The 25,727-nt window shown below is 41.6% G+C and overlaps 2 protein-coding genes across 5 annotated transcripts; one reads left to right on the forward strand and one right to left on the reverse strand.

The window, feature by feature from the left end:
• The first annotated feature begins 155 nt into the window (after positions 1 to 155).
• DNAJC2 (DnaJ heat shock protein family (Hsp40) member C2) lies at positions 156 to 17,432 on the forward strand. 3 transcript variants are annotated; one of them, XM_054224380.1, is made up of 17 exons: positions 156 to 313; positions 994 to 1,184; positions 1,801 to 1,876; positions 4,052 to 4,150; positions 6,410 to 6,551; positions 7,208 to 7,288; positions 8,063 to 8,128; positions 9,878 to 9,969; positions 10,071 to 10,192; positions 11,021 to 11,170; positions 11,461 to 11,549; positions 11,636 to 11,705; positions 13,270 to 13,454; positions 14,773 to 14,873; positions 15,824 to 15,931; positions 16,649 to 16,803; positions 17,312 to 17,432. In XM_054224380.1, exons 1-17 carry the CDS (start codon positions 256 to 258, stop codon positions 17,384 to 17,386), a joined length of 1,860 nt encoding a protein of 619 aa, XP_054080355.1. In that variant the 5' UTR covers positions 156 to 255; the 3' UTR covers positions 17,387 to 17,432. The 3 variants fall into 3 exon arrangements, with proteins under 3 accessions (XP_054080355.1, XP_054080365.1, XP_054080375.1); XM_054224390.1 differs by having other exon boundaries at positions 176 to 313; positions 1,083 to 1,184; XM_054224400.1 differs by lacking the exons at positions 156 to 313; positions 1,801 to 1,876 and having other exon boundaries at positions 1,072 to 1,184.
• Positions 17,371 to 25,494, reverse strand: PMPCB (peptidase, mitochondrial processing subunit beta). Of its 2 annotated transcripts, none has more exons than XM_054224416.1 (13): positions 25,373 to 25,494; positions 24,313 to 24,453; positions 23,915 to 24,001; positions 23,314 to 23,443; positions 22,738 to 22,936; positions 21,835 to 21,914; positions 21,131 to 21,243; positions 20,325 to 20,468; positions 19,605 to 19,765; positions 18,195 to 18,280; positions 18,031 to 18,119; positions 17,740 to 17,815; positions 17,371 to 17,644 (listed from the first exon to the last, which is right to left on the reverse strand). In XM_054224416.1, the coding sequence occupies exons 1-13, from the start codon at positions 25,460 to 25,462 to the stop codon at positions 17,580 to 17,582; spliced, it is 1,461 nt and encodes a 486-aa protein (XP_054080391.1). In that variant the 5' UTR covers positions 25,463 to 25,494; the 3' UTR covers positions 17,371 to 17,579. The 2 variants fall into 2 exon arrangements, with proteins under 2 accessions (XP_054080391.1, XP_054080386.1); XM_054224411.1 differs by having other exon boundaries at positions 19,605 to 19,768.
• Between the last annotated feature and the right edge of the window lie 233 nt (positions 25,495 to 25,727).

Raw genomic sequence — 25,727 nt, forward strand, 5'->3', positions numbered from 1 at the left:
CCTGCGCCGCGCCGGTGAAACCCGTCCCGCCCCGGGTCCGGGCTCCGTTGCGGAGGGGCGGCGTGGAGCGGGCAGCAGGGCTAGGCGGTCGGCGGGGGAGGGGGGAACCGGGCCGCTTATCCCGCCGCACGCCGCCGCCCCGGAAGCGCTCGGCGGGCGCCTCCATGCGCCGGCTCCTGGCAACCGGCGAGGCGAGGCCAGCGGGCCCCGGCGCCCAGGCCCCAGCCGCGCTCCGGCCAGCCGCCCGCCGCCGCCATGCTGCGGGGGGCGCAGGAGGGGCAGGTGACGGCCGTCACCAGGGCGCTGTCGGCCGGTAGGTACCTCCGGCCCCTCGGGAGCGGGGCGGGAGCAGCGCGGCCGCCGGGCTACCGCCGGTGCCGAGCCGCGGGGGCGGCGGGTCGTGAGGGGGAAGGAGGCCGGAATCTGCCGGCGTGGTGGGGAGTGGGGCTTCCCCCGGTGTGAGGGGGTGATCCAGGGGAACAGACCCACCCAACCAGCGCCCGCTGAGGCGGTAGAGTTGAGAAATGGTCTGTTTCTGAAGAACTTTCCCCTCAGTTTTACCTCATTGCCGCCCTCCTCGCGCCTTGCGGCCGCCCCGCGGCTCGTTGCCGGTCGGTGTGGGAGCAACAAGTGCGGTGGGGGAGCGGCGGGATCCGTCCAAATTTAACGGTTCTGCTGCAGTTATCTTCTCCGTTACCCAAGCAAAGAAGATATTGAGTATCGTTTCACACGTGCGTTCCTTTAAGTTGAGACTAGCTTTCAAGGTTTGAGAGCGCAGTGAAGTGTTGGGAAGGTCCCGCCTGATAAACGTCTGTTCTGGTTCTTGCAGGCTTTAAAGCAGCCTGGCGTTTTTAGAGCAAATTAGAAGATTTGCCAATCTGTAGCCTCGTGTGATGCAGTACTTTTATGGGCTTTGATGAGGTTTAATTTGAAAAAAAAAAAAAAAAAAGTAAACCACAGAAGGTGAAGTTGCTTTTATGTTTTTGCTTATAGCATCAGTACTCTGTCAAGTGGAACCCGTGGGAAGATGGTTTGAAGCATTTATTAAGAGGAGAAACATAAATGTTTCTGCCTCTTTCCAGGAGCTAGAGGATGAAAAGGAACTTTCTGAAGAATCGGGGGATGAAGAATTGCAGCTTGAAGAATTTCCTATGTTAAAAACCCTTGATCCAAAGGACTGGAAGGTATTCAGTTGATACAGATTAGTGTTGATTATTTTGGCTGGAAATCTCCTGTCAAAGTTATCTGCCGTTCTCAGCTGCTAAAGATCCCCTTCTTCCTCCTTTCCCACCCCCATCTGAATTGCTTTGTGTCCCTTAGCGTTACACCTGAGTTTGTATTTTACACACGTAACTGGTTGATGAGGGCAAACTCGTTGCACATCAGGATAAGATCTTAGCCCTGAACTGTTGCTTTTCATTTTACTGCCTGTAAGCCGTAAAAGTGTCTCTTCTTGCTGTTACCGCCTCCCTTATTCTGGGATTGCGTTAGCACTCTTAATATTGAAGACAGCAATTCAATTTTCCAATAATTGAACCTTCTAGGATCCAGTGCTTTAATCCAATTTAGATTAAGCTACTTGAATTTCTGTAATAGTGGCTTTATTGATATTTGGTTATTCAATAGTTATGACCTTTACGACAATTGTTCCTACAGCCTTTTTCTAATATTTATTGAGGGAAGGAAGAATTATGCCTCTTGCTTTTAAAAGACTGGGAGGATAACTGTTTTTTTGCATGTGTTGTGGCTTTTTAGGTCTCATTTATCAGTGTTTATTAGGGTTATTTTTTTCCCCCTCAGAATCAAGACCATTATGCAGTTCTTGGGCTAGGAAATATACGATACAGGGCCACTCAGAAACAAATCAAAGCAGCTCGTAAGTACCTTTCCTTCATAAGCATACCTTTTTTTCAAGTGTACACAACTGTTCTCCACGTGAAAATACATACATGTTATGAACAAGCTTTTTACTGTTTCACAGACCTAAAAACATCTGCTCTTTGGTTGGTGTTGCTTACCAGCCTTCTAAATTTGCATCACAGCTCTGAAATCCAAAGGCCTAAAGCTAGGGAATTCAAAAATTTCACTCAGTTCACCTCTCAGCTTTCTTGCCTGTGTGTTTTTTGTCAACAACATTGAGACTATACCTGTACATTCCTGCATTTTTGAGTCTGCAGCCATGCTCAGTGAGAGGCATACCAACCTCAATGGGTTGGTACCTTGAAGCCCCCTTGCAATGGTTAGCTGCCACTTTAATGCTTGTGAACGTTTAAGAAGTACACTGCTATTATCATTCTGATTAGACTGAGCGTTGCGTGGGAATGGAGTGGTAGCTCTTGAATTTTCAGGTATTCAAGTAACTAAAAGTTACTTAGGTCACTGAGAAGCTTAGTTTTGCTCTTTGGTCACTTTACTATGTGAAAACTGTAGAGTTCCTGTGGCTGGATCTCTGGGATATTAGTAAACTGTTAAAAATGTAGTCTTGTGAGGTTTCGTTGACATTTTGGGTAAGTAAGTAATAGAACTTGCAAGTGCCAATGCGCTGCTTAATGATGTCACAGGACTGTGTCTTAAATCGTGACATGGTTCAGAAGTGCGTGCAGGTGACTGGGGGTATCTTATGGTACTTTTATATGAAGAAACAATAAGGCTTCAGAACTTTGTTTCCTAGAAAGCAATGTGACCAAGAGTTGCCTTAGCAAGAAGGATACAAGTTTTCAGTGGAGGAAGAATTAAAAGTACTCTGAAGATTGTTTAATGGCTTTTATGAAGTAAGCTGATGGTTTTGTGAGTTGATCTTGCGAACACTTGCCTGTATAGCTGTACTGCTGTGAGGAGGATCACTGTCCCCAGTGAAACCACAGATACTACCAAATGAAAATGGGCGGAAATTAGTGAATTACCAGTTTGCACAGGAAATTATGTTGTCTCAGGTATGTGTTGATTAGCAGTGCCACTGTGGAGCATGTGCTAATATAGAATAGAGCAAGACCTATTCTGGTGATGATTAGTGGTCTCACTAATTTTGTCAAGCAAGAACTGGGGCATCTCTGTAGGATCCTAACTGCATTCAATTATTACATGGTGGTATAGAGAGGTGAGTCTTTCTCACCAATATATACTGTGCTTTCCTGTTTTTAACAAGGATTCTGTTTTGTTTCTCAAAAGGCAAGTTGCTGTAACTACTTGCATGATATCTTCTCTCTGGTATTTTATAGTAGCCAAGAAGGTACAGTTTATGTTGTATGATAATATGGCTAGACCTTTTGTCAAAGAAGTCAGTTGAAAATCTGGTTTTACTGTTTAAACACTAGGACAACCTTGGTAGCAACTTTAATAGACGCTCTGTGTTAGTTATATGTTAGGATTTAAGGCCTAATTAGAGAGACCATACTTGAGCACAAAGTCTAGTGTGTGTACTTAATGTTATCCGTGGGTAAGTGCAGCAGTCTTTACAGGCTCATGGCTGTAGTTTCCTTGCTAAATTTCGTCTTGGATCCTGTTCAGGACTTGAGTAAAGAAATAGAATACAATTTTTATTTTGTTTGGACTTCTTTGCTTTTCATTGAAAATAACAACTAAAATTACATTAATTATTTTACTTTACTTTTTCAGTATGATTGCACAGGGAATTGTACCATGTTGAACAACTAAGGTCCTGAAACTGCATTATGCTATTTAAAGCTAATTGTACACTTACAGTTACTGAAGCACTTTACTACGCGTAATATTAGAATAATCAGTACTGCTTTGGCTGATGAAGGTACAATAGAGTTTCTGAGTTGTGGTTATTTTGTGTCCAAGCAAAGATGAAATAATTTTAATGCTGACAATAGTGTTAAATCAAAGAAAATTCATTAACTCATATCTGTTTTCTTCCTGATGTGTTTGGGTTTTTTTTTTGGGGGGGGAGTAATTTTTTTTTTTAAATTTCTTTTTTTAAGTATCTAATTGGAGAAATATCAATTGGATTTATCATATTACTTTATAGTTTATGAGAAATAAACTGATGAGATGAAGCTTCTCTAAACGCAATGCATCTATTTGCTAGATAAATCCATGGTTTTGAAACATCATCCAGACAAGCGAAAAGCTGCAGGGGAACAGATAGGAGAAGGTGATAATGATTATTTTACATGCATAACTAAAGGTAAGCAATTGATCTCTTTTATTAGATACTCTCTCAATCTACTTGATAATCTGAAACATATTTGTAGTGCTTTATTAGATTTTTAAAGAATTGTCAATTACTAAAAAGACAGAGAAGTTCTCTTCCATTTTAGAAAACTGCCTCAATAAATAGAGATCCCATTAATATAACTTCCCTCTGGGTAGAAGCAGTATGGGAATGCAGCTGATAGACGTTTGTCTGCCAGGCCACTTGGTGACAAAATGTGAACATTTGTAGCGGCGTATATACGAAGATGAACCACTAGAGGTAGCCACATACCTAGCATAAACTGGTGTGCTATAAAGTAGTTCCCCTAAGACACCAACAGCAATTGGAAAATCTGAATTCTAATGCGTTTACTCTGCCAACAGAGCATCTGCTGATTTGATGTAGGATATCAGTTCCTTCAGCTGCTCTTTTCTGCCCACAGTTGACTGAGTGAACTCAATTGAATAACATTCCTTTTCTTGCCTGTAGTGACCCAGAACACTGCTGCAGGCTGATTCCAGAACCATAGGGAGTGTTCTAGGTGTATGACATATTGCTCTAGAAATGCTTTGGAGTTTGGCTTTTTTGTTTATTTCAAACAATTTTTTTTTTCTTACTCAAAAGGTTGGGACAAAATCTTGGAATTGGTGTGTTCTAAGCTTTCTTCTGGGTATCTTACAATACTACTTAAAATGTTAGATGATATGTTAGACAAGCTGATGATGTTTTCAACCTCCCTGAGAGTTGTCAAGAGGAAAAAACTTGCCAAAGAATTTTTTTTTTCCTGTAGTTGCAGTCCTGTCAGAAACTGGCAGATATTTATAATAAGAACAACCTGCACCTGGATTTAGGAATGTGCTCTGTGTTCTACATGCAAGGAGCAAAATACATTTCCCTTTAACTGCTTACAGTCTGAGTTTAAGGATAAACAGAAAGGAAAGCACAAAGTCGCATGGAAGAGGAGTAATGCTTCCAGGCAGCACCCTGGATGAAGGAAATGCAATGGTAGGGAAGTGGAATCTGGAGTAGAAGCAAGTGGTAATGGAATGGAGAAAAGCAGCTTGGAAAGGCAGGAGTACGTAGGTGGGATTCAGGGCTGGGTCTGACAAAGGAATGAGTGGGAGGTACAGTGCTGGGGGAGCTGGGTCTGTGGGAGTAGAATTGGGGATCTGTGTGGAAGGGACACCTCTTAGCTGGAAGAGAAACCAACGGATGTGCACAGAATTTCTTGCATCAAGAAAATAGCATGAGGGTTATTGAAGCTCCTGGCTTGCAATTTAGAGGATAGCTGGGGTCACTTAGAGTACTGGCAGAGGCAAGGGAGGAGTGGCAGCCTGCAGCTCATTGCTGGTCCCTTGCATTCCTTCCTCTCTCCACTAACGCGCACAGTGAGATCAGTTTGCAGAACCACTGAGCACCCAGGTCTCCTCCAGCTTATCACCTTCTAGACCTGACCTTAAGGTGCAGTGTTCTCTATACAGGGATGCCGTCAGAGAAGCCCATGAAAGATCGTGACACAAATTTGACTCCTTTGATGACTTTCCACTCTTACTGAAAAATAGCGGGTATTGTAAAACTGACAGACAAAGTAATTCCACACTTCCTTGAGAGAAAACAAGAGTTTACTGAAGCTGCAGTGTGTGTGATTTCCAGGTTAAAACATGCAGTAATGTGATACTCTCCAATTGCAGGACTGTAAGAACAGGAAAACTGGGAGCGGGTGCATGTTTTGGCTAGTAGCTATGTGGTGTTTCATACCCTTTCCAAGTCTCAGTACAACTTCACTGTGAGCTGCAAAAACTCCAATGAATGGCTCCTGTCCTTGCCAGTTCTGACATCATATTCACTCAGGGACTGCTTTTACTCCGTGCCTGTCTTGGTAGACCATTTTGTGAATTTATCTGCAAGGATCTGGTGTAGGATAAAAGCCTGAAGACATGCCCAAACTCCCAGTGCCTGAACTGAATTTACTGCTATAAAATTGTTTAAAATATAATCTGGTTTGTAACCTCAATGGCTAAATATGTTGTTTTTCATAAACATTTTCCTCCTACTTGATTTAACAGGAATTGACAGCAATGCTATTTGGTGTCACTAAAATAATTAAATATTGAGCTGTACAGAATAATAGATCAAACGCAGATCTGACAGCATCTTTTTAAACATTTAGAACCTTTTCTGTAACATTCCCACCTTGTGGGGAAGACTCACTTTACTCTTATGTTTTATGTCTGGTAACTTTTCCTTCAGCTTATGAAATATTATCTGACCCTGTGAAACGACGAGCATTTAACAGCATAGATCCTACTTTTGATAATTCTGTACCCTCCAAAAGTGAAGCAAAAGAGAATTTCTTTGAAGTTTTTTCACCAGTTTTTGAAAGAAATGCCAGGTAAGCTATGCCAGACTGCCTTTGCTGTTGCTGGAGAATCAGCATTTGCAAACTCTTCTGGCATTGTGTTTGTAACAGGCGTGTTTTTAAGGTATTCTGGGAGATGTATTAATTTGGTAGAAATGTAATACAAGTAATACAATTATTTAATTTTAAGATAATCTGAACTGTCACACTGGAGGCATTGAGTTTGACCCACGAGATTAAAAAAAAGTAAAAGTCTTTCTTGGCTCCATACTACTTACATGGAATGGAGGCAGAGCATGCTTTATTCCCTTAGAATATGTGGGAAACTTCCTGTAGCCTACCACAGAGCTGAGTAATTCACAGAGCACCTTTTGTCTGCTTTGTGGGAGCTTCTCTACTAGGAGAAGGTGTGTGGAGAATTGAGTATCCTGTGTTCCATCAGGTATCCTTGTAGGCACACCAAACTCAGGCAGGAGGAGTTTGCTTTTCTGGGAGAGCTCCCCAAAAAAGGCCCAATCTGGAAGATGCTTAGAAGGAGCTCTCCTGTTTTCTTCCTCTTTCCTGGTGCCTCTCTGTGTTGATGGGAGGGAGCCTCTGATGTGGTATTTTGATTCTGTACTTAACATGTGCCATGTTTTGAAGTAAGAATACATATATATTATTTCTTGAATATATCCATTTATTTTCAGGTGGTCAAATAAGAAAAATGTTCCTAAACTGGGGGACATGAACTCATCATTTGAAGAGGTAGATGCATTCTATTCATTTTGGTAAGTTAGCTGATACCTCAGTTTCTATTCAAGACACATGATATAAAGGGCTTGCAGACCTTTTTGTATGTAGGTTGTTGGCTGTGGTCTGTTCTGACCTAGTAACGCCACAAAATTACCCCATAGCTGTTTGGTGCCTTCCACAAACAGGCTTTCTCTGAACTAATACATCCGCGTTGTAAATTCACAATTACAGTGGGAGCTTCTGGCAGTTCTCTGACCACAATGCCTGTGAACCGAGTTGACCCACGGACTAGAGGTGGGGTTCATCTCACCTAACTTGTTTTCAGTCGAGGTGTCTACTAGGTATTTCAGCTCCCCTAGTTAAGGGAGGTGTGTCTAGTCCAATAAAATCAGTTAGAATTTATGCCTTGACTCATCTGCTCAATACGGATGCTTATATAAAGACTGAAGTAATTTCTCTCTGAACTCTACAGACTGCACTATATCTCCACTGCCTGTAATGGGAGCTTAGACAACTGCACTGTAGACATTTAGAGTCGGTGAGACTGATCCCATCCTAAAATACACTCTGTCCTACAGTGCAGATAGATGTAAATCATTACCATCAATAGCATCTTGCGTTTTGACTTAACACAGTGGAATCATTGTAGGTGTAGTATAATTGTAAATTATGTATTATAGATTGTAAATAACAGCATAATTGCCTACAAAAAGCTAACAGTAAAAGAGGTAGATTATTTGTAATAGTTTTGCTGTTTTCTTTTTTTAATTCACTTTTTTTTCCTTTTTTTTTTTTTTAATTTACTTTAGGTATAATTTTGATTCCTGGAGAGAGTTTTCCTATTTAGATGAAGAGGAAAAAGAAAAAGCAGAATGGTATGTAAGTAAAAAGAAATTTGACAGGAGACTGAGAGATTGGTACAGCAAGATTTTTACAACTTCTTATTAGACTGTAAGTCCTAGGAAGAAAGGTAGCTGAACTAAGACTGAATTCACTCTCCCAGATTAGTAGTTAGTCATGGACTTGAACTGTACTGACTGTGGGCTTCTTTTTGTCGTACCTGTGTAACTGAAGTATTCCTTGCCTGCATCACAGAGGTGTTTCTGAGGTGCTTTGAAATGTGTGTTCATTTAAGTTCAGACTTGCAGTTCCAGCAAGTCCCAAACACAGGTTGAACCTGGAGCCAGAAGAGAGTGGATGAGTAAGCAGGCATCGTCTCTCTCTCCGACTCCTTATTAAACTGTGCTGAGGCAAGTGATACTTTCTAGAATTGAGAGAGATCAGTTCTGATGGCTTGATGTTAATAAAAATAGTGTATTTGTTGATGTAGTGATAGTTGCTGAATTACTCTGACCATGTTGCCATTGGAAAATACATTCTATTTTTATCCTTCCTACAGTTATAAACACAGAATGTTCAAGTTAGAGCACCAAATCATTTCGTCTAACACGTATTTCATAGGACACAACCTTTCACTTAGTCATCCTTGTATAACCGTAACTTGCATTGTATGAGTCTCTTCTTTTACATTTGAATAGAAATCAATTTTGTAGTTAGATTCAGTCATTAGCTTGCTTTGTGGCTAAAAACTGCCATATTTAGACTGTAGCTAGGCATTCCTTCCTCTTCTTATGCCTTTTGCTGATACTAAATTTTTTTGAGTCTCTCTGGACCCAATGTTCCCTTTCCTGCGCAGGTTCTGTGAAGGCACTGTGATCAACTCCATACCACTTGTATTTTTGATAAATTATAGAGTAATCTCTAGGCTTCTCATTGGAGGAAGGCTCTTGAATTATTTGCGTAGCTGTTCTTTGTGCTTATTCCTGTCATTGGTGTCCTTTTTAAAAAACATTTAGACAAATGGTACATAGTATGCTAGTACTTCAGAGAGAGAACTACATTAGCTTCTGTTCAGTTGGTCATGATTCTTGTTATCCCTTCTTGCCAAAGGTGATATTGCTCCTGTTTTAGATCTTCAGTCCACTTGTAGTAGTCTCCTACTCTGTTATGGGGATTGTTTTCTCTGTTTTGAGGTATATTGTTCTGTATTCGGTTGTGTGGATGAGGATATAGACCCCCACTAAAAATTTGACTCTTTCTTGGCAGCACTGACAAATATTTTCAGATTACTTAGCCAATTTTTAATCTATCTAACCTGAGCTGTATTTAACTGGAGTAAATCTGGCATGATTTTACTAGAGTGTCACGGTACTTCATAGTAAGTGTTCTTTCTGTGCAGATGGGTTTACTTGACATGACCTATAGTCTGTAAGATGGAGATAAAGGGCAGCAATATAATCGATGTCAATTAATTAAACTGTATACAAACATTTTGGTTGTTTTGCTTGGGTTTAATGTTGGGTCAACGAGTGGATTGCATTTTGAAAAAAAAGTCCATGATCTCATTCCCTGCGATGATAGATAAGCAGCTTGTTTTGTCAGGTTCATGTAATTGTGTAAACACTTAGCACTTTTGACATGAGCTTGGGGCCTGGAACTTAATTTTTTGTAAGTATTCAGGGAAGAGCATCTGTGTAGGGATACTTTTTTTAAAAAAGTTTATTGAATTTCTAACAGACTGACACTGTAGGGTATTAGCACTGAACTACACTTTCCCTTTTTAGTCGAGATGAAAGGAGGTGGATTGAAAAGCAGAACAGAGCTGCCAGAGCACTGAGGAAAAAAGAAGAAATGAACAGAATTAGGACACTTGTTGGTGAGCATACAAACTGCTGTTTTCTTAAAGAGAGATTTGTTAACTAACAGTGGAAATCTCCTGTTTTTCTTTTGTATATGATGCATCCTTTCTTCTGCCAGACAATGCATACAGCTGTGATCCCAGGATAAAGAAATTTAAGGAGGAAGAAAAGGCAAAGAAAGAAGCAGAGAAGAAAGCAAAGGTAGAAGCAAAACGAAAAGAACAGGAGGCAAAAGAAAAAGTAAGTTAACTACTTTATTTGGGTTGAAAAAACTTCGTTCATTCCCACCTGATCCAATGCTTCAGCTTCTAGACATGTCAGAAAGCTACTGTTAGAATTATATTGGGGTTTAAAGATGTGTTGGTTTTGATCCCTGTGCAACAGGCAGTGCAAGACTGGCAGCCATTTGAGAGTGAGATGAAAACAAGGAGTGCAGCTCTGAAACAAAAAAACTTCTAAAACTGAGTTTTGTTGTTGCATACACTTCCTCTGGTTTAGAGGCAGTTGTTGAGTTCTGTGCCCTACTTTTCTTTTTCATAAAACGGATACAGCCGCTTGCCTTGTGCCTATGGTCTGTGAGTGGTCAATTGGTATGAAACACTTTGACGTAACATAACGTATTTGATTAATAGTAGCAGCTTGGAAAAGATGGCTCTTTCTGAAAACGGTACCAGGAATCAAAGGGAACTCTCAGGTGCTAAGAAGTGACTTAAAATACAATACTGGAGAACCACAAAATTTTATGTTCGTACTCATGCACGAGAAATGTTGGACCACTGCATTTTTTCCGAGCTTATGCTCTTAGGGCAGGCATTGGAAATTTCATACAGTTGTATATCTTCATTGTGAAGGAAGTCAGGATTTATGAACTAGGGGTCCTCAAGTTGAGTATTTGAATCATTGCTAGCTGGTGTATGTTTCATCACCTCCCTCTAAATTCTTGGAAAACCAAATATGAAAATATTGATATATTAAAAACCAGAAATGGCACATTTTAATACTGAATAACCCCTATAACAGTGTGACTTTGTTGAGGTTTTTTTGTTTGTTTTTCGCTTTTGATTGCAGCAAAGACAAGCAGAATTAGAAGCAGCACGGTTAGCAAAAGAAAAGGAGGAAGAAGAAGTTAGGCAACAAGCATTAGTAGCAAAGAAGGAAAAAGAGATACAGAAAAAAGCAATCAAGAAAGAAAGGCAAAAACTGAGAACGACATGCAAGGTATTTAAATATCATTATAGTGAAATACAGGTTACATCAGTGAAATTACTATGTTTGCTTAGATCAGACCCTATCACATGCTTGCTTGTTCTTATGGCTGGAGATGGGTACGGAAAGTGGGTTTACTATAAAGCAAAATACTAAAACACATACTTTTGAGTTATGAGTAAAGCTGACCAAATAGGTTCAAACACAGCAGTGGCTGAAGAATGCTGTGTGTTAAGCCTTTGTCTGAAGGAAAAGGACAATAAAGTTCAAGAACTTTGTGGAACATGTATTTCTGCTTCCAGAACTGGAATTACTTTTCTGATAATGAGGCAGATTGTGTTAAAATGATGGAGGAGGTGGAAAAGCTTTGTGATCGTCTTGAGCTAGCAAGGTAAGTTTTCCTGCTGCTGATTTCTGCTTGTTTTGATACCCATCTTTCTACTAGCTATCCATTGTAACTTAATAATTTATTTTTAGTCTGCAATGCTTGAATGAAGCACTTACATCCACAACAAGGGAAGGAGGGAAGGCGGCTGTAGTAAAACAGGTAATTATGCTGAGTGTCAAATCAAAATAACAGAATAATTTGATTTGTGACATCTACATGACTGAATCGAAATAAGATACACCATAGCTGCTGTGGAATCCTGCCTGTTAAACACACAGACCTGAGTTTCAGAGTCCCCAGGCTGACTTGATGTCTGCTCCATTTTTACATAGTGCAGTCCATGGCTGGTGAATTAACCAGAGCCAACTGAGAAAAAAAGATGCATTTTTAATTAGTAAAGGACACAAAACCTACCATTTGTACAGTGTACAGAAACAGTAGAAGAATTCAATTTTGCCCAACAATGGGTAGCGGTTGGAGGGGAAGGAGGGCAGTCTTAATCCATTATGTTACACAAGAAAAATCCTAGTCTAGTATCCGTGACCTGGGGCTAGATCCACAAAAGGAATCAAGTGCTGTAGGCGCTGGAAGGGCGAGTGGGTTGGATACCAAAGTATGGGAAAAGCAAGACACTTGTGATTAAGATTTTCAAAACTCAGCAAGGATCTGCCTAAAGTTGCCAGGAGAGAGAAGCCGTTTGGACTAATAAGGCTGAACCCATATCCTGCAGAAAAAATAAGGTGCTTTTTCTCATCCACTTTGATTCACAGCTGTGAACTTTTTTTCCTAGTGAGGAAGATGATCTGTCCCCATCCCAAGGTCAGGTTTACTCATGAAGACTCAAATCCCTCTTGTCCTACAGGAGACTGAATCCAATCTCTCAGTCTCCAGGAGAGTATTCCAAACACGGGACAATAACCTTTTTGTCTCTCTGTTAAAACTGTTTCACTTTTGCATTAATAAAAATTATCTATTGGATAATTTTCCTTTTGCTATGAAGATTGTATTATGAGATAGACAGGGAGAAACCTATTTGGGTGTTCTGCCAACAGATGTAAGTGCATAGATTTTTTAATATTGCCAAGAATGGATCGGGCACGCTCAGAAGTGGATACATTACAGATGTGTTACACCAGAGTCTCAGGATGTGATGTTCACAAAGATACGCGATGGATAACTTAAGTCCTGTTGAATTGCTTGCCAACAAAGTACATGCGGTATGCACGTAGCAACTAAAGTCTGGGTTGTTGCAATTAATGCTAACTTAGTACAACCATAGTCACCGAGGACTTCTGGCATAACCAGGCTTAGGTAGCAGTTAGGTTGGAAGATCTGTGAAGCAGTGTGTTCAACATGGAGGTTTAACTGCTCTCACTAGTCACTAGGTTCTTAATACTTTTGTGGATCTGTCCCTGTAAGTCAAGCGTTAGCCTGGACATTCACGCTAGATTAAGAAGTTTTGCCTAATCCTGGAAGTGTTTGTTTAATTTCCTAGTGAATTTGTGATGGATTTCTGCTGTAGCTCCTAATCTGGGATGGACAAATTCGTGCACAGGATGGAGGGAAATAATACTGGAGCAGAGAAGCTCCTCCATTTCCTTATATATAACATACAGAACAGAAACTAAGCAAAATCCAAGGCTCAAAGCAATTCCAGAGAGAGGGGGTTGTGTCACTGTAAAATGTAAAAATAAATAAATAATGCTTGTTTACAATCCTTCAGATAGAAGAAGTAAATGAACAAATAAGGCGAGAAAAAGAAGAGGCAGAAGCTCGTATGCGCCAAGCAACAAAGAGTTCAGAAAAGTCAACCAGTGGTGGTGGAGGGGGAAGCAAAAATTGGCCAGAAGATGATTTACAGTTGTTAATTAAAGCTGTGAACCTCTTCCCAGCAGGGACTAACTCAAGGTACTTCTCAGGTTTGGTGTTAAAAGCCCTACTAACAATTTTTAATTACATTAAAACAGTTTAAAAATTAGTTTAAAACAACCATAATACAACTTATTTTCAGACCATCCTAAGTATGATGTCAGTATAAGGACTCCCTGAACTTCCTCCTTTTCCTTGACTGTTGAGCAGCCTGCGGTTTGTCTTCTGTTTAGTACCATGCTCCACATGTCCCTGGAGTTGGCTCTGGCCCTGTGTCTTGTTTCCCCTCAAACTTGGGCCTCAGTCCATCAGCAAGATTGTGGCGAGGTACACGTTTGCACCGGGCTTACCACAGGACAGGGTCCAGTCATTAAAGGAGAGAACAAAACTCTTAACAGTGACCGTGACGCAGCTGCATTGGAATACAAGTGTGTAAGCTACTTCCAGTAGCTCCACAATGAATGTGAGGCTGATTTCTCTTCTACACGGTAGGAGGAAAACATCCAAAGATACGAGTTAAGTGCCCCAGCTCTCTTTAGGGGAGAGCTGGGGAAAAGGGAAAGGTTGGAATGCACAGAAAGGAGCACTGGCCATCAGCTTGCTAATAAGCATCAAGAACAAGAACATGCCTTAAATCCTGTTCTTTCCCAGGACTGCAATGCCTTCTTCCACTTAGGATTCACAGATCTGAAGCCTCCATTACAAGAAAAACAACAACAACAACAAAAAAAAACCCAACTACTAAGCTGTCATATCCTTTATGGAGATGATAGCAGTACCTGTTTCCGCACTGCAGCCCAGCACAGGAGTAGTGAGAACACAGGCCCAGACAGGACACTCCTGTCTGATCAGCTGCAAATATTCCCTTCCACTTTCTAAGAATGCACTAGGAATAATTTTGGTGCTGGGGCTGTTCCAGCTCTCTCCTGTTGAAAGCCCTTTATCTGATGTTTAGGTATTCTTCTGGGGGGCCGCGGACACAGGGTTAGTAACTTCTCAGCCCTTTCAGTGCAGCCTGCAGTATTTAATTGCGGAGGTGTTTAGGGAATTCAGGAAAGCAACAGCTGAGCAGAGTTTTGAGGATTAGAGGTTTGCACTTGCACATCTATATTCTATCCCATCCTTTTTCTGTATCAGACACCAAAAAGTTCACCTAAACTGACTGAATTCTTAAGGGAAACATCTGCATTTAGTGACTGAAAGCTTTCCAGAATAGTTAATGTGGAAGTATTCCACATTGTATTTAAGTATGATTAATTTTACTTAGAAGTTGATATAAATGTGTACAGGAGCTTGACTTGTGTGAAGATAAGCTATTATGCAATATGCTGGTTTACCCTTTCTATCCTTGCTTTAGGTGGGAAGTAATTGCCAATTACATGAACTTGCACTCTACTACTGGAATAAAACGAACAGCAAAAGATGTCATCAATAAAGCAAAGAGCCTCCAAAAGCTTGGTATCTATATTACCTTATTTTTGTAATAAGATGGTCTGCATGCTTCTATACAGCTTGATTTTTATTTGAACAGCATTGTGTTTCTATTGTGATAAAGTCTTCTGTATATCCCCAAAAGAAGTGTAGTTCAGACAGAGCATTTAGAAGGAGCGCTTATGTATTTCAGCATTTTCAGCCTAATGGCGATTGTGGAAGTCACCACCTCAGGAATTCTCTGAATCTAACTTGATGCACAGATGCCTAGGCCACATGCATTGCCTTAGGCTCCTCTGCACTCAGAGACAAACGCGCCTCTGAGACAGCTCTCTGCAAAAGAAGGGATCTAGAATAAATGGAGTTGATGAAGCTACAGAGATACTTCAAAAAGATGAATGGGATTCAACACCAGAGTAACACACGTAAATTTATGTGGCTCATCTCTTCTTGTGGTAAATGGAGCCTGGAGAGCTCTAGAATAAGTTCTCAAGGAAAATCCAAACATTCCACTATAGAACAAAAAAAACAGAGTTTTCAAGAAGTCTCTCCCTTCCATACCACGTACCTGCACAAGCAGAACCCCGACCTTCCCAGTGTTCCTGCCCCTCTGACACACTTGTACTCTGGGTAATGTGTGAGGTTTGTGCCACAGCCCTTACTTGAGAGAATAATCCCTCTTGATCCCACTGAAGTTGCAGGTTCAGGCTTAAGCTTATATGGAGAAGGTATTCATCTCAGCAGGATAGGGGCTGGAGAGCCTGACACTTTGAGCAAAGTTTATTGGACACTGAAAGATTATTTGCTATTTTATCTACCAGCCTCTTTTTAAACCATCATTTTAAAAGAAGTAGGAATTTGGTTTTTTGATTATGTGATTATTGTAAACTAGTAATCTGCTACACAATGTTGTTGTTATTTCATCTGGCCTTAATTTTATTGCAATAATTATTCTATTCGATGTCTGCTGCTCACAGACCCTCATCAAAAAGATGATATAAACAAGAAAGCTTTTGACAAATTTAAAAAAGAACACGGTGTGGTGCCTCAGATGGACAGTGCTGCCCCCTCGGAACGATTTGAAGGTAAAGGTGAAAAGGAAGCCCTTCTTGCAGAGTTGTCTCCCCCGTGCATCTTAGTAAGAAAGTAATCCAGAACTTACTTAAAACTTGCTTACATAGCAAGTAAGAAAGTGATCCAGGCCCTGTTACTGGATTTGAGGGTTTCTGGTACACACAGCATAAGCCACAGTTAGTTAAATGGTGGCAGTTTGAAATGCTTCCTGGTGAGGCAACAGGTTAAGTCTAATGCTGAGATTATCTGTTCCTCGGAGGGTGGTACGTTTTCAGGTAACAGCAGGCCTGAGGGGATGCATTTGACATACAGGATCATCCTACAGTTAAGCTTAGGTCTCCTGTTAAACCCCTAACACATCCCATCAGAATTTCCAGGCGCTTGCAGAAGGCTGTGTTTCCTTACCAAGTGTTACCCTAACAATGTGGCTTCACAGGGCAGCAATAGTCATCTGACACCCAGCTGACAACAAAAGATGTTACCTTCTAACTTCTCCATGCTTTATTTAAAGACCCCAAGGGCCACTTGTCCAGTCAGTTTCAGGGTTGTTTTGGTTTTTTTTTCTTTCAGGTTTTTTGTACTGGGTAGCCTTTAAGTCAGACTAGATGTATGACAAAACTGCAAAGATTTTAAACCAACTATAATAAATTTTACAATATTTTCTTAGGCTTATCTCATAGACTCCTTGTTATTTTTTTTCTTACTATCATTTTTGTATTTAAAAACAGGATCACCTTTAGATTCATCCCCTTGGACTACAGAAGAACAAAAGCTTTTAGAACAAGCATTGAAGACTTACCCAGTAAATACTCCCGAAAGATGGGAGAAAATAGCAGCAGCTGTTCCAGGCCGGTCGAAAAAAGACTGCATGAAGCGATATAAGGTAAGGTACCTCACCTCCTCCTAGGATCGCAGTTAGCCCAGGTCATGTTAGAATCCTTTGCTTTTAGTGTTGCTTTCCGTGCCAGACACAGTATTTGCCAAGAGTACGCTAGCACGAGATGGAACCTTATGGAGAAACTTTTGGGTTTTGGTAACTTAATCCCGAAAGAGCAGTAAGGACTAAGTTTTCCTCAGTGAAAGCTGTGGCTCGGGAAGCTGGGAAGGGAAGTCTGTCTTGTAAAGTCTGTCTTACAGTTTGACAGCAAGCTGTTGTAGATGGTGAAGCCCTATCCGTAGCCTCTTGTAGGTAAAGCTCCTGATGAGCATTGACCTTCCATTAATATTTTTTTTCTCTAAGATAAATTGTTTTAAGGTATTAAACTGTATAGATTCCTCAATATGTTGAGAGATAGAGTGCTTCAGGCTGAACATATGTAGTGTTAACAGGTTTTGAACAAGTTCCACATTTAGATAAGTAACTTTTTTGTCGTCCCCCCCCAACTCTCCAGGAACTCGTTGAAATGGTCAAGGCGAAGAAAGCTGCTCAAGAACAAGTGATGAATGCTACTAAAGTCAAGAAGTGACTCTTACTGACAATCTTTGTTTTATAATAAAAATGCAAATATTGTACATCTTTTCATTCCTTCCTTAATTATACAAATACACAGGACTGGCTGGTTCTTGAGTTTTAATCTTCTCAAATGCATTTCTCCAACTCAAAAGCTTTAAACAGGGGTGTAGTTGTTTTTCTTTTTTTAAAGCTCAAACATACATTCACTACTCACGAAGCCAATACATGCCACTGCAGATTTTGTTATACTCTGGAAGTTGCTCAATTGGACCTGGAAGTTAAAGAAAGTTGGCCATGACACATGCTGAAGTGATAGCAATTGGTGTGGAGGGGTTGTGGGAGGGTAGGGAAAGGTGTACAACATACCCACGGCAGCAACTGCAGGATGCTTATCATAGATGTACTTTGTGCAAACTTCTCTAATAGTCTGGGCATCAATAGCCTAAAAGGGGTAAAGAGGCATCTTTGTTACCAATCCCATCTAAAAAAGGATGAAGAGCCAGTGATCTTAATTTTGTATAATCTAGGGGAAGAGGTAACAAAACAGTTGAAAGTTTTCTCAGTTGGAAACAGTTTAGCTTCTGTATTGTTACTTCCTGTAGCAATTAAAATTTCTTAAGGGCTTAATTTAAAAGTTGCAAAGTAAGTGCCACTTACTTCAATTCTTGCTTCAAGTTCTGGAATTGGGATTCGGCGCTTATAACACAGCATTTGTCTTCCAATGTCTTCACAGATTGGTGTGGACCCTGAAATAGGGGAAAATATGTCTTAGTTATCAGCACACACCTCCACTAGGAATAAAAAGCTCTCATAAGTCTCACCATCAAGTTGTAGCAGCATATTTGTCTTTAGAAGATTTTTTGCTCGAGCTACTTCATTTTCTGTAGCGCTTGTGCAAAGTCTTATCCTGAAAAACAATTTAAGTCCAAAGGCATTAAATCATGGTAAAGTGTAGCACACAAGATTGCCTGTGATAACACGGTGCGTATACATTAGTATACCTACCGGGCAGGTATTTTCTATCGCCAGAGCTGGTAAAGAGAATTTGGTATGGAAACAAGCCATAGAATGCAAAGCAGAACAGTAGGGTTTTTTGGAAGCATACCAATATACCTAAGAGGAAGTTTTACCCCCTTAGAAGCACTGTATATCACTTTATTAAATTAATATTTTGAGCCAAGTGCAGTCCATACTTGCTATCTTTAAAATAGCTGTTGTTAAGATAGTAGGAGCCAAACAATTAGAGGTAATTAACCCAGAAGGCAATCCATTACATCCTGGCTCTTGGTGAAATAATGATTCACCACACTGCCTATGGAACATTTCAATAGGACGGGGGGGATGCATTAGATATCTTAACGCATTCGTGTCACAGGAATAGTTTATATCTTCTCTGGTGCTAAACTGCAGCAGACATTTTTCTCTACAAGTTGTTTACAAAGATCTGACAGAATAATGGTATATGAGAAGTGATCTACATGATAAACTCATTTTCAGGTTTTCTTTCAGCTTCACCCACTTTAAATCTGTGCTTTTAAATAACCTGTGTCTGTTTCTAATCACATCTGCAGTTCAGGCATTACAGTTGCACCTATGGACATCTTTTCAATTTAGATTTAAGCTTTAGATGAATGAATATTACTCAGAATCCCAACTTTCAAAATTCCACATATAACAGCTCACCTACCTTACATCGTTTCATTTCCCTGTGTACTCACTAGAGCTCTATGTAGCACCACCACCTGGTACGTCATGTGGAACAGCAACTGGGGAACGGGAACTGCTAATGGTGGTTGTAGGTGACTGCACGTTCATTATTCTCATTCATATTTACTCTTTCAGTTGCCAAATATGCAGTTCACGAGCACTGTACACTGACTTAGTACTATCCTAAAAGGTTTGATGCACTTTCATAACTTCTGTCATTTGGAAGTCAAAAAAAAGAAAAATCACTGCCATATTTTTTTGTACAAGGAATGACATTGTATTCACTACAGTTACTATTTATTTTTCCATGGCAGAAAAACCTAAACCTTAAGCTATTCACTCCGAGTAAGGGTGCCAGAAACTGGCTGTTGGGACTCTGCATTGAGTATCAAAGTTTAGAACTTGATGCATTTGTTTTTTCCAGGCAAGCCTACGCAGAGAAATAGTCTCTTTAAACACTTGCTATTTTTCAAACTGTATTCCTCCACTGAAAACAATCTTTTTAGAGAAAGTTGTTAGCTTACCATTCTCTCTGAACAAAGTGCACCATGTCCTGTACAGTGGATGGCTCACAGACCATGTAGAGTCCCCACAGCCCTGTATCGGTGTAGCAGGTGTTGAAGGACTGGAAACTGTGACACAGGTTACCATGGCAGGCAATCTGAGCAAGTTTACTGGATAAATTCTGCTGAGGCAAAAGAAAAATCTATTACTTTATGAAGTTTTTTGAAAGCCTACTAGTCACCCCCACGGCCTCCTGTTTTCATTTTAATGATGACAGAACATGTAGTAGTATCACAGGCTCCAGCGGAAGCTATGAGGTTAATTATCAGATCTTCATCTCAAATTTCTTTCCTTGCATGTAATCTCGCATTTCCAAGTAACAGCCCAGATGTAAGCCAGAATCATAACGCTACTTAGGTTCAAGAAAGGAATAGTTACCGATACCTGTGTGCATGAAACATCCAACTTTCCATGAAGGCTGGCAGACCTCAAGTCTCCTATTTCGGTGGTCTAGAACCACCTCAAAGATTTTGATAGACCTTGGGCAACAAATTCTCTCAGACTCACGACTGGATCCCCTTCCCTCACCCCAAAAAAGAACCTCCGGAAATAGCCATAAAGTAGCAGTAACGCCATCAGATAGCTTTGAATGGGCCTGTATTGGCAGGAACCAAGTCAGAGAGATCTCACCAGCCCACCAGCCTCATTAAGAGCAGGAAGGTGCTTGCAGGTCCACTCACCACGCCTCCTCCAAAGGAACGATCCCAGTTACCTATCAGAGTATTTGCTACCATAAGTGGGATTGTGTCTGGGTGTGACCAGCCAGCTGCTTCAACAGCGATCGCCATGTGCGCCAAGGGCATCTTGTCGTCTCTTATACGAATCTGCAGGAACATATGAAAGTAGCTGTAGTACAAACCTGTACATGGTAACGTACCCGGGAAGTTAAATGTCAGGAGACAGACATTTCCACTACATCTGGATTATAAAGCATGCACATAGAGAACCAAAAATTAAAGTACACAAAGCTTTATTTAACATCAACCTTAACTAGTCTTCCCTGTGGTGATTTCAGAGCACTTTGCCAACAGCAAGCCCGATGCCATGTACATAGGAAGGGCACTATAAGTCATTCTACGACAAAGAGCAGTAAGGAAAGCTGATGACTTTTCAAAGTCCCAACAGGGCTGAGAACAGAACGCAAATGCCTTGGTTCTCTGCCATATCCTTTAAATTACTGATTCTCAACAAGTGGAAATGCTCCAACACCACAGGCAAGGGGATAAAAGGAAAGTAGCAGCAGGGTAAGAGAGGTATTCCTCCAGGAACTGATGAAGCAGAAAACATGGCGGCAGTGAGGCTTGTCCAAGCAAGGTTGGGAAGTACTGCTTTGGAAAGCAGCTACTCCCTTGCCCTCACTGGGGGCAAGAAACCTTTTCATCTGCTGAGTCTGCGGCTGAGAAGCTCTCTCTCCTCAGCAGAGAGCACGTCAGTTGTGCTCCCAGGGGATATAAGGGCCAGCTCAGAAAGCCGTCCAGCAGCTTACCTCACTGCCTGTGAACCTACAAGGTGGCAGGGGTGGCAGTCCTCCTTCTGGAGCAGATGGCAAGTTACCGAAGTGGCACTTGGCTAGGTCAAGCAGCTCATCATGACAGACCCCTGAACAAAGATATGTCACGTACCTTGTAATATTACTCTGTAAACACTTAATTTAAACTGCTGTGCAATTTAAAGTCTTAGTTTAAAGTTTAAACCAAGCAGTAATTTAGTGTTTCCCCCACCCTTTAATGCCACACTTTCAGATTCCTCACACCTCCCTGTTATGCAGAGTAAGATCATCATTATCACCCTCCTTAATTCTCTTCAATAGCCTTCTATTAGTATTACAGCACATCAAGCTGTTTGCTCTCAGTTTCAAGCCTTGATGTTATTTCTCTTTCTCTGCTTTCCTTGCTACTGCCCTTTTCCCACTGAACCCCTTCTAGGCCCCTCTTCTCCTGCCCACATGGAAGAATGACCTTGGCCTCTAATTCACTTCTGGTTATTGGCTGAAGGATGTTTCTGGAATATTACTGAGGGGGAAAGGGAACAAAAGTTCAAAGGGTACAAAGGCACAAAACATGCAGGGCTAACAATGAACTTCCAGGACCTACTGAACAATGGGTAATTCATCATGCTGTTCCCAGAAACTTAAAGACCATGGTTTTAAGCAAAGTTTCACATGATCCAGGGTGAATATCTCATACTAACCTCCAGCAGCAGCCAGCACCATTCTGGGTCCTTTGTAATGTGTTGTTATGTACTCCACCAAGTCATTACGGTTTATAGATCTAGAAAGTCAAGGGAACATGACTACCACATCAGTAAAGTTTATTAGAGTAAGAAGAGCTAAATGTATAGAACAATACAATATCAAAATAACTGTAAGTTCTGCCAATGCACAGAGCTGTGCATAGAGGCAGAAAGCTAAAATAAGGGTGACTTTCCAAAAAGGAAATAGGAACTTGGTATATTGATACCTTGCAGATACCAATATATCCGCAAGATATTAATACATAGTGATTATATATCAGTTAGTGATAGTGATTATATATATCATATTGGTGATATGAAAAATATACATATTACATTTTTATATATATATATATACACAGATATAGATATAATACAAAGATCTTTTCAAAGCTTTTCAAGCTTCCTGAGAATGAATGAGAATTACGACTCAGGTGGAGACATCATCTCATGCCAGTTTGAAAACAGCACATTTAACAGTCTCCTGGTCTGCACTGGTATAAACAAATGCTGAAAGAGCAGTGCAAATACAGTTGTGTCTACAGTAATGCCCAATATCAAACCAATGGGAAAAAGGAGCATTTCCGGTTTTGTGTCAGATGCATTTGTTACAAACAGGAGAAAAATATGGCAAGTAACGAAGACATACAGTAGACATCTGAAGTTCACATACCCTTTCATGCCTGCATACAGGGGAATTAAGGCAACAGGGGAATTTTTCTTACAGTTATTATCCAGTGCAATTTCAGCTACCTTCCAGGCAAAAATGAAAACTGATGCTGTTCCCTACATTTTCAGATGAGTCTTCTCAATATATAAAAGTTACTACACAATTGAAGACGGCCAAAAATTTGGACATACTTGATGTTTTCTGTGGGTCCTAAAATTGTCCGTCCTAGGGCTGTCTTCTGATAGGCTGTGGCATGAAGGTAATCAAAGACAACTTCTTGTAAATTGGTTTCAACCTCTTGCATCTCTCGAAGTATAACTCCTCGCTCACGCTCAATCTCTGCTTCTCCCAGGGTACTGTTCTGAATTATGTCAGCAAGAATTTCCACAGCTAATTGAAAATAGAGATGGGAATGGAAAATGTATTTTCAGACTACCAGAAAAATCTGATTCCCAAAAGTAAAACCCATCCCAAAGACCAAGTGGCCCAAGATTTGCAAGGGGACATAAGACTTGCCCTGCAGGAAGAGAGAAGTCCAAAAGGTATTTTCTTTTGGGAATCTAAAGACAAAATGTTTCAAGTATCAACTTCCTGGCACTCTCCTTTCCAAACCTGCACTCTTACATTCCTGCAAAGTTCAAGAAAGGACTTTTCACTCAGAAAGGAAGGGACTGTTATGCTGCAAAAGCATCATCCTGTGTTGTCACATCAGGAGCTGGATAAGCACTTCATTCTTTGCTGCTTTTCTGATAAATGAAAGCAGTTACCTCTTGGTAAGTCTTTTGAAAAAGCCTTTGCATAATACACGGTTTGTTCCCTGGACGTATAGGCATTCAGGTGAGCTCCCATGTTCTCAATCTCCAGTTCAAGGTCTAACTGAGATCTCTTTTTTGTTCCCTGAAATAAAACAATATGAAAATCAAACTAGACCCTTTACTTCACCTTCTCATCATTACTACTTCTTGCCTGGAAAAGTCAAGGCCAAGAGAAAGAAAAAGTATTCTGGAAAGAAAACTGGCATACTAATCTCTCCAAGCTTGAAAGTCAGACACAAATCCTACTATACTCCCAATTAGAAATAAAAAGCGGGCAAAAGGTGGACTATGTGTCTTCTAAGAATATTAGAAGAAATTAAAAGTGAGTTAAAATTAGATCCGCGTTACTAATCTTAGTTGACTATCAGCAACACAGAACTAGGACTTTAGCTTCATTTTCTAATGGAAACCAAAGTCGAAGTTGTTCACGTTTTTCTCTCCTTGATTTGGAAAAGTTATTTGTACAATTCTGACAAAGTTCTTAACCATTGATCTTTAAAGATAAATAACTTAGAAATCCATTGTAAACTTCTACATCAATACTTATACGCACCTTGAAAGCCATATGCTCAAGGAAGTGAGCAGTTCCATTGTTCTTCTCATTTTCATACCTGCTTCCAGCATCAATCCAAAGTCCAACCTCATTGGGGGGGGGGGGGGGGGGGGGGGGGAAGAAAAATCATCATTTTACCAGTTAATAATGCAGCTTTTATGGTTTTGTGTATGAACTACACTTAGATTTTCAAGACCTATTTTTAAATTACTCTTTCCTTAAGATCTTCACAAAAAATCCAATCATAAATAATTTACAAAAGCCTTAAGACTTCTATTTCCTAGCTTAAGTTTTAAGAACAATTGTTAATAAACATTGAAAGAATGCAATTGAGTTACACAAGAAAATGAATACATGTAAACAGTTACAAAAAACCCTTTCCTTTATAAGTCACCTACTGTGCATGTTGAGAGTCCAGAGTCTTCAGAAGCTACTTGCAAGCCGTTTTCCAGAGGACTAACCCTAGTTTCAGGAACATTTAAGATTACTTCTGTTGCTGCTTTGGAAGCTCTGAGCCTGCCTGTTCCAACATGCACGCACTGTAAGGAAAAAGCACCAGTCATACACAGATTAAGTTATGTCCTAGGATGCTCTTCTGAAAAATGTATTCCTGAACTTAAACATTAATTTTGCGTATCTTTTTTAAAGAATGCATTTAAAAAGAAAAAATTCAGCATTGATTTATTCGCCACTACTTCACATCAGGGATGCATTAACCTGACTCAGAAGAAAAACATGAAAATAACATGGGGCCCTTTCACACAGCTGCTCCACAGCCAGTCAGTTCCCAGCCTGGGCTGATGCATGGGAACATTTTCACCGCTAGTCTACATTAGAGGGAAGGAAGAACCTGTTTAATAAAATAAAACCTCCCTTTCCTGTTTTTAGAAGGAAAAGCTTAGGTTTCAAACTGGGAGGACGGGGAAAACGACAGAAAGGGAAAGCTCGGAGATCAGGGCCTCCAGGCAGCCTCCATCTAACCACGGGAGAGAAGGAGGGTTTAAGCTTTCTCCGAGCAAGCCCCGCGCCGGGGTGGAGGCTGCTGCCGCCCCTCTCTGAGGCATCGCGGCCCGGTCCCCGCGCTGCACCGCTCCGGCTCCCAGACGCCGCGCCAGCCCCGACGCCCCGACACAGCGGGAGCGGTATGTGGTGGGAGCGGCCCCGGGGAGCCGGCAGCAAACCCTAAGGCCTGCGGCACCTGGGCTCGCCGCCCGCATCGCCGTGTCGCGCCAAGGGGCGGCCGCCGCCTTCCCCTCAGCCGGGCGAGACTACAGTTCCCGTCATGCACCGCGGCGGCGAGAACACGCTGCGGTACCGCGACTACAACTCCCAGGGTGCACCGCGCCGCCGGCCGTCAATCCCCCGCCCCGATCGCGGCAGCCTGGGCACCAGCGCGGGGAGACAATGCGGCGCTCGGACCCTCCGCGACTCCCTCCCGTTCCCCGCCGCGCCGCCTACCCGCTCCCCCGAGCCGGAGGCTCGCACCAGGCGAGAGGACCACGGCAGGAAGAGCCGCCGAGCCGCTAAGCCAGCCGTAGACGCAGCCATCTTGGCGAGTGGGCGGGCGGGGCCGTGGCAGACTTCCGGCGGGTGGTGCGCAGGCGCAGAGGCAGCACCGCCCCTCCCCTCGCCGCCCCTCCCCTCCCCTCAGGCGGCGGGGCTGAGGCGAGTCAGCTGCCATTACCCAGCCCGCGGGTAACGCCGAGTCTTCCCCTGAACCTACAGTTTCTTAACCAGCCTCCTTGGCAAGGCGGTAGTCTCCCCTCGCCCTTACTGCCTGTGGCCCTGGAAGGGGGTTGACGCCTTCGTGAGG

This window comes from Rissa tridactyla, chromosome 1 (assembly GCF_028500815.1).
Source record: "Rissa tridactyla isolate bRisTri1 chromosome 1, bRisTri1.patW.cur.20221130, whole genome shotgun sequence".
Classification (NCBI taxonomy): domain Eukaryota; kingdom Metazoa; phylum Chordata; class Aves; order Charadriiformes; family Laridae; genus Rissa; species Rissa tridactyla.

Coding starts and splice junctions, on each gene's coding strand:
- DNAJC2 (XM_054224380.1), top strand. CDS start 256: ATGCTGCGGGGGGCGCAGGAGGGGCAGGTGACGGCCGTCACCAGGGCG. Junction 9,970..10,070: donor CAGAATTAGGACACTTGTTG/GTGAGCATACAA, acceptor TTCTTCTGCCAG/ACAATGCATACAGCTGTGAT. Junction 13,455..14,772: donor CCAGCAGGGACTAACTCAAG/GTACTTCTCAGG, acceptor TCCTTGCTTTAG/GTGGGAAGTAATTGCCAATT.
- PMPCB (XM_054224411.1), bottom strand. CDS start 25,462: ATGGCTGCGTCTACGGCTGGCTTAGCGGCTCGGCGGCTCTTCCTGCCG. Junction 24,454..25,372: donor CCTCCGGCTCGGGGGAGCGG/GTAGGCGGCGCG, acceptor TTTTCCTTACAG/TGCGTGCATGTTGGAACAGG. Junction 19,769..20,324: donor GTTCCTTTGGAGGAGGCGTG/GTGAGTGGACCT, acceptor CTTTTGCCTCAG/CAGAATTTATCCAGTAAACT.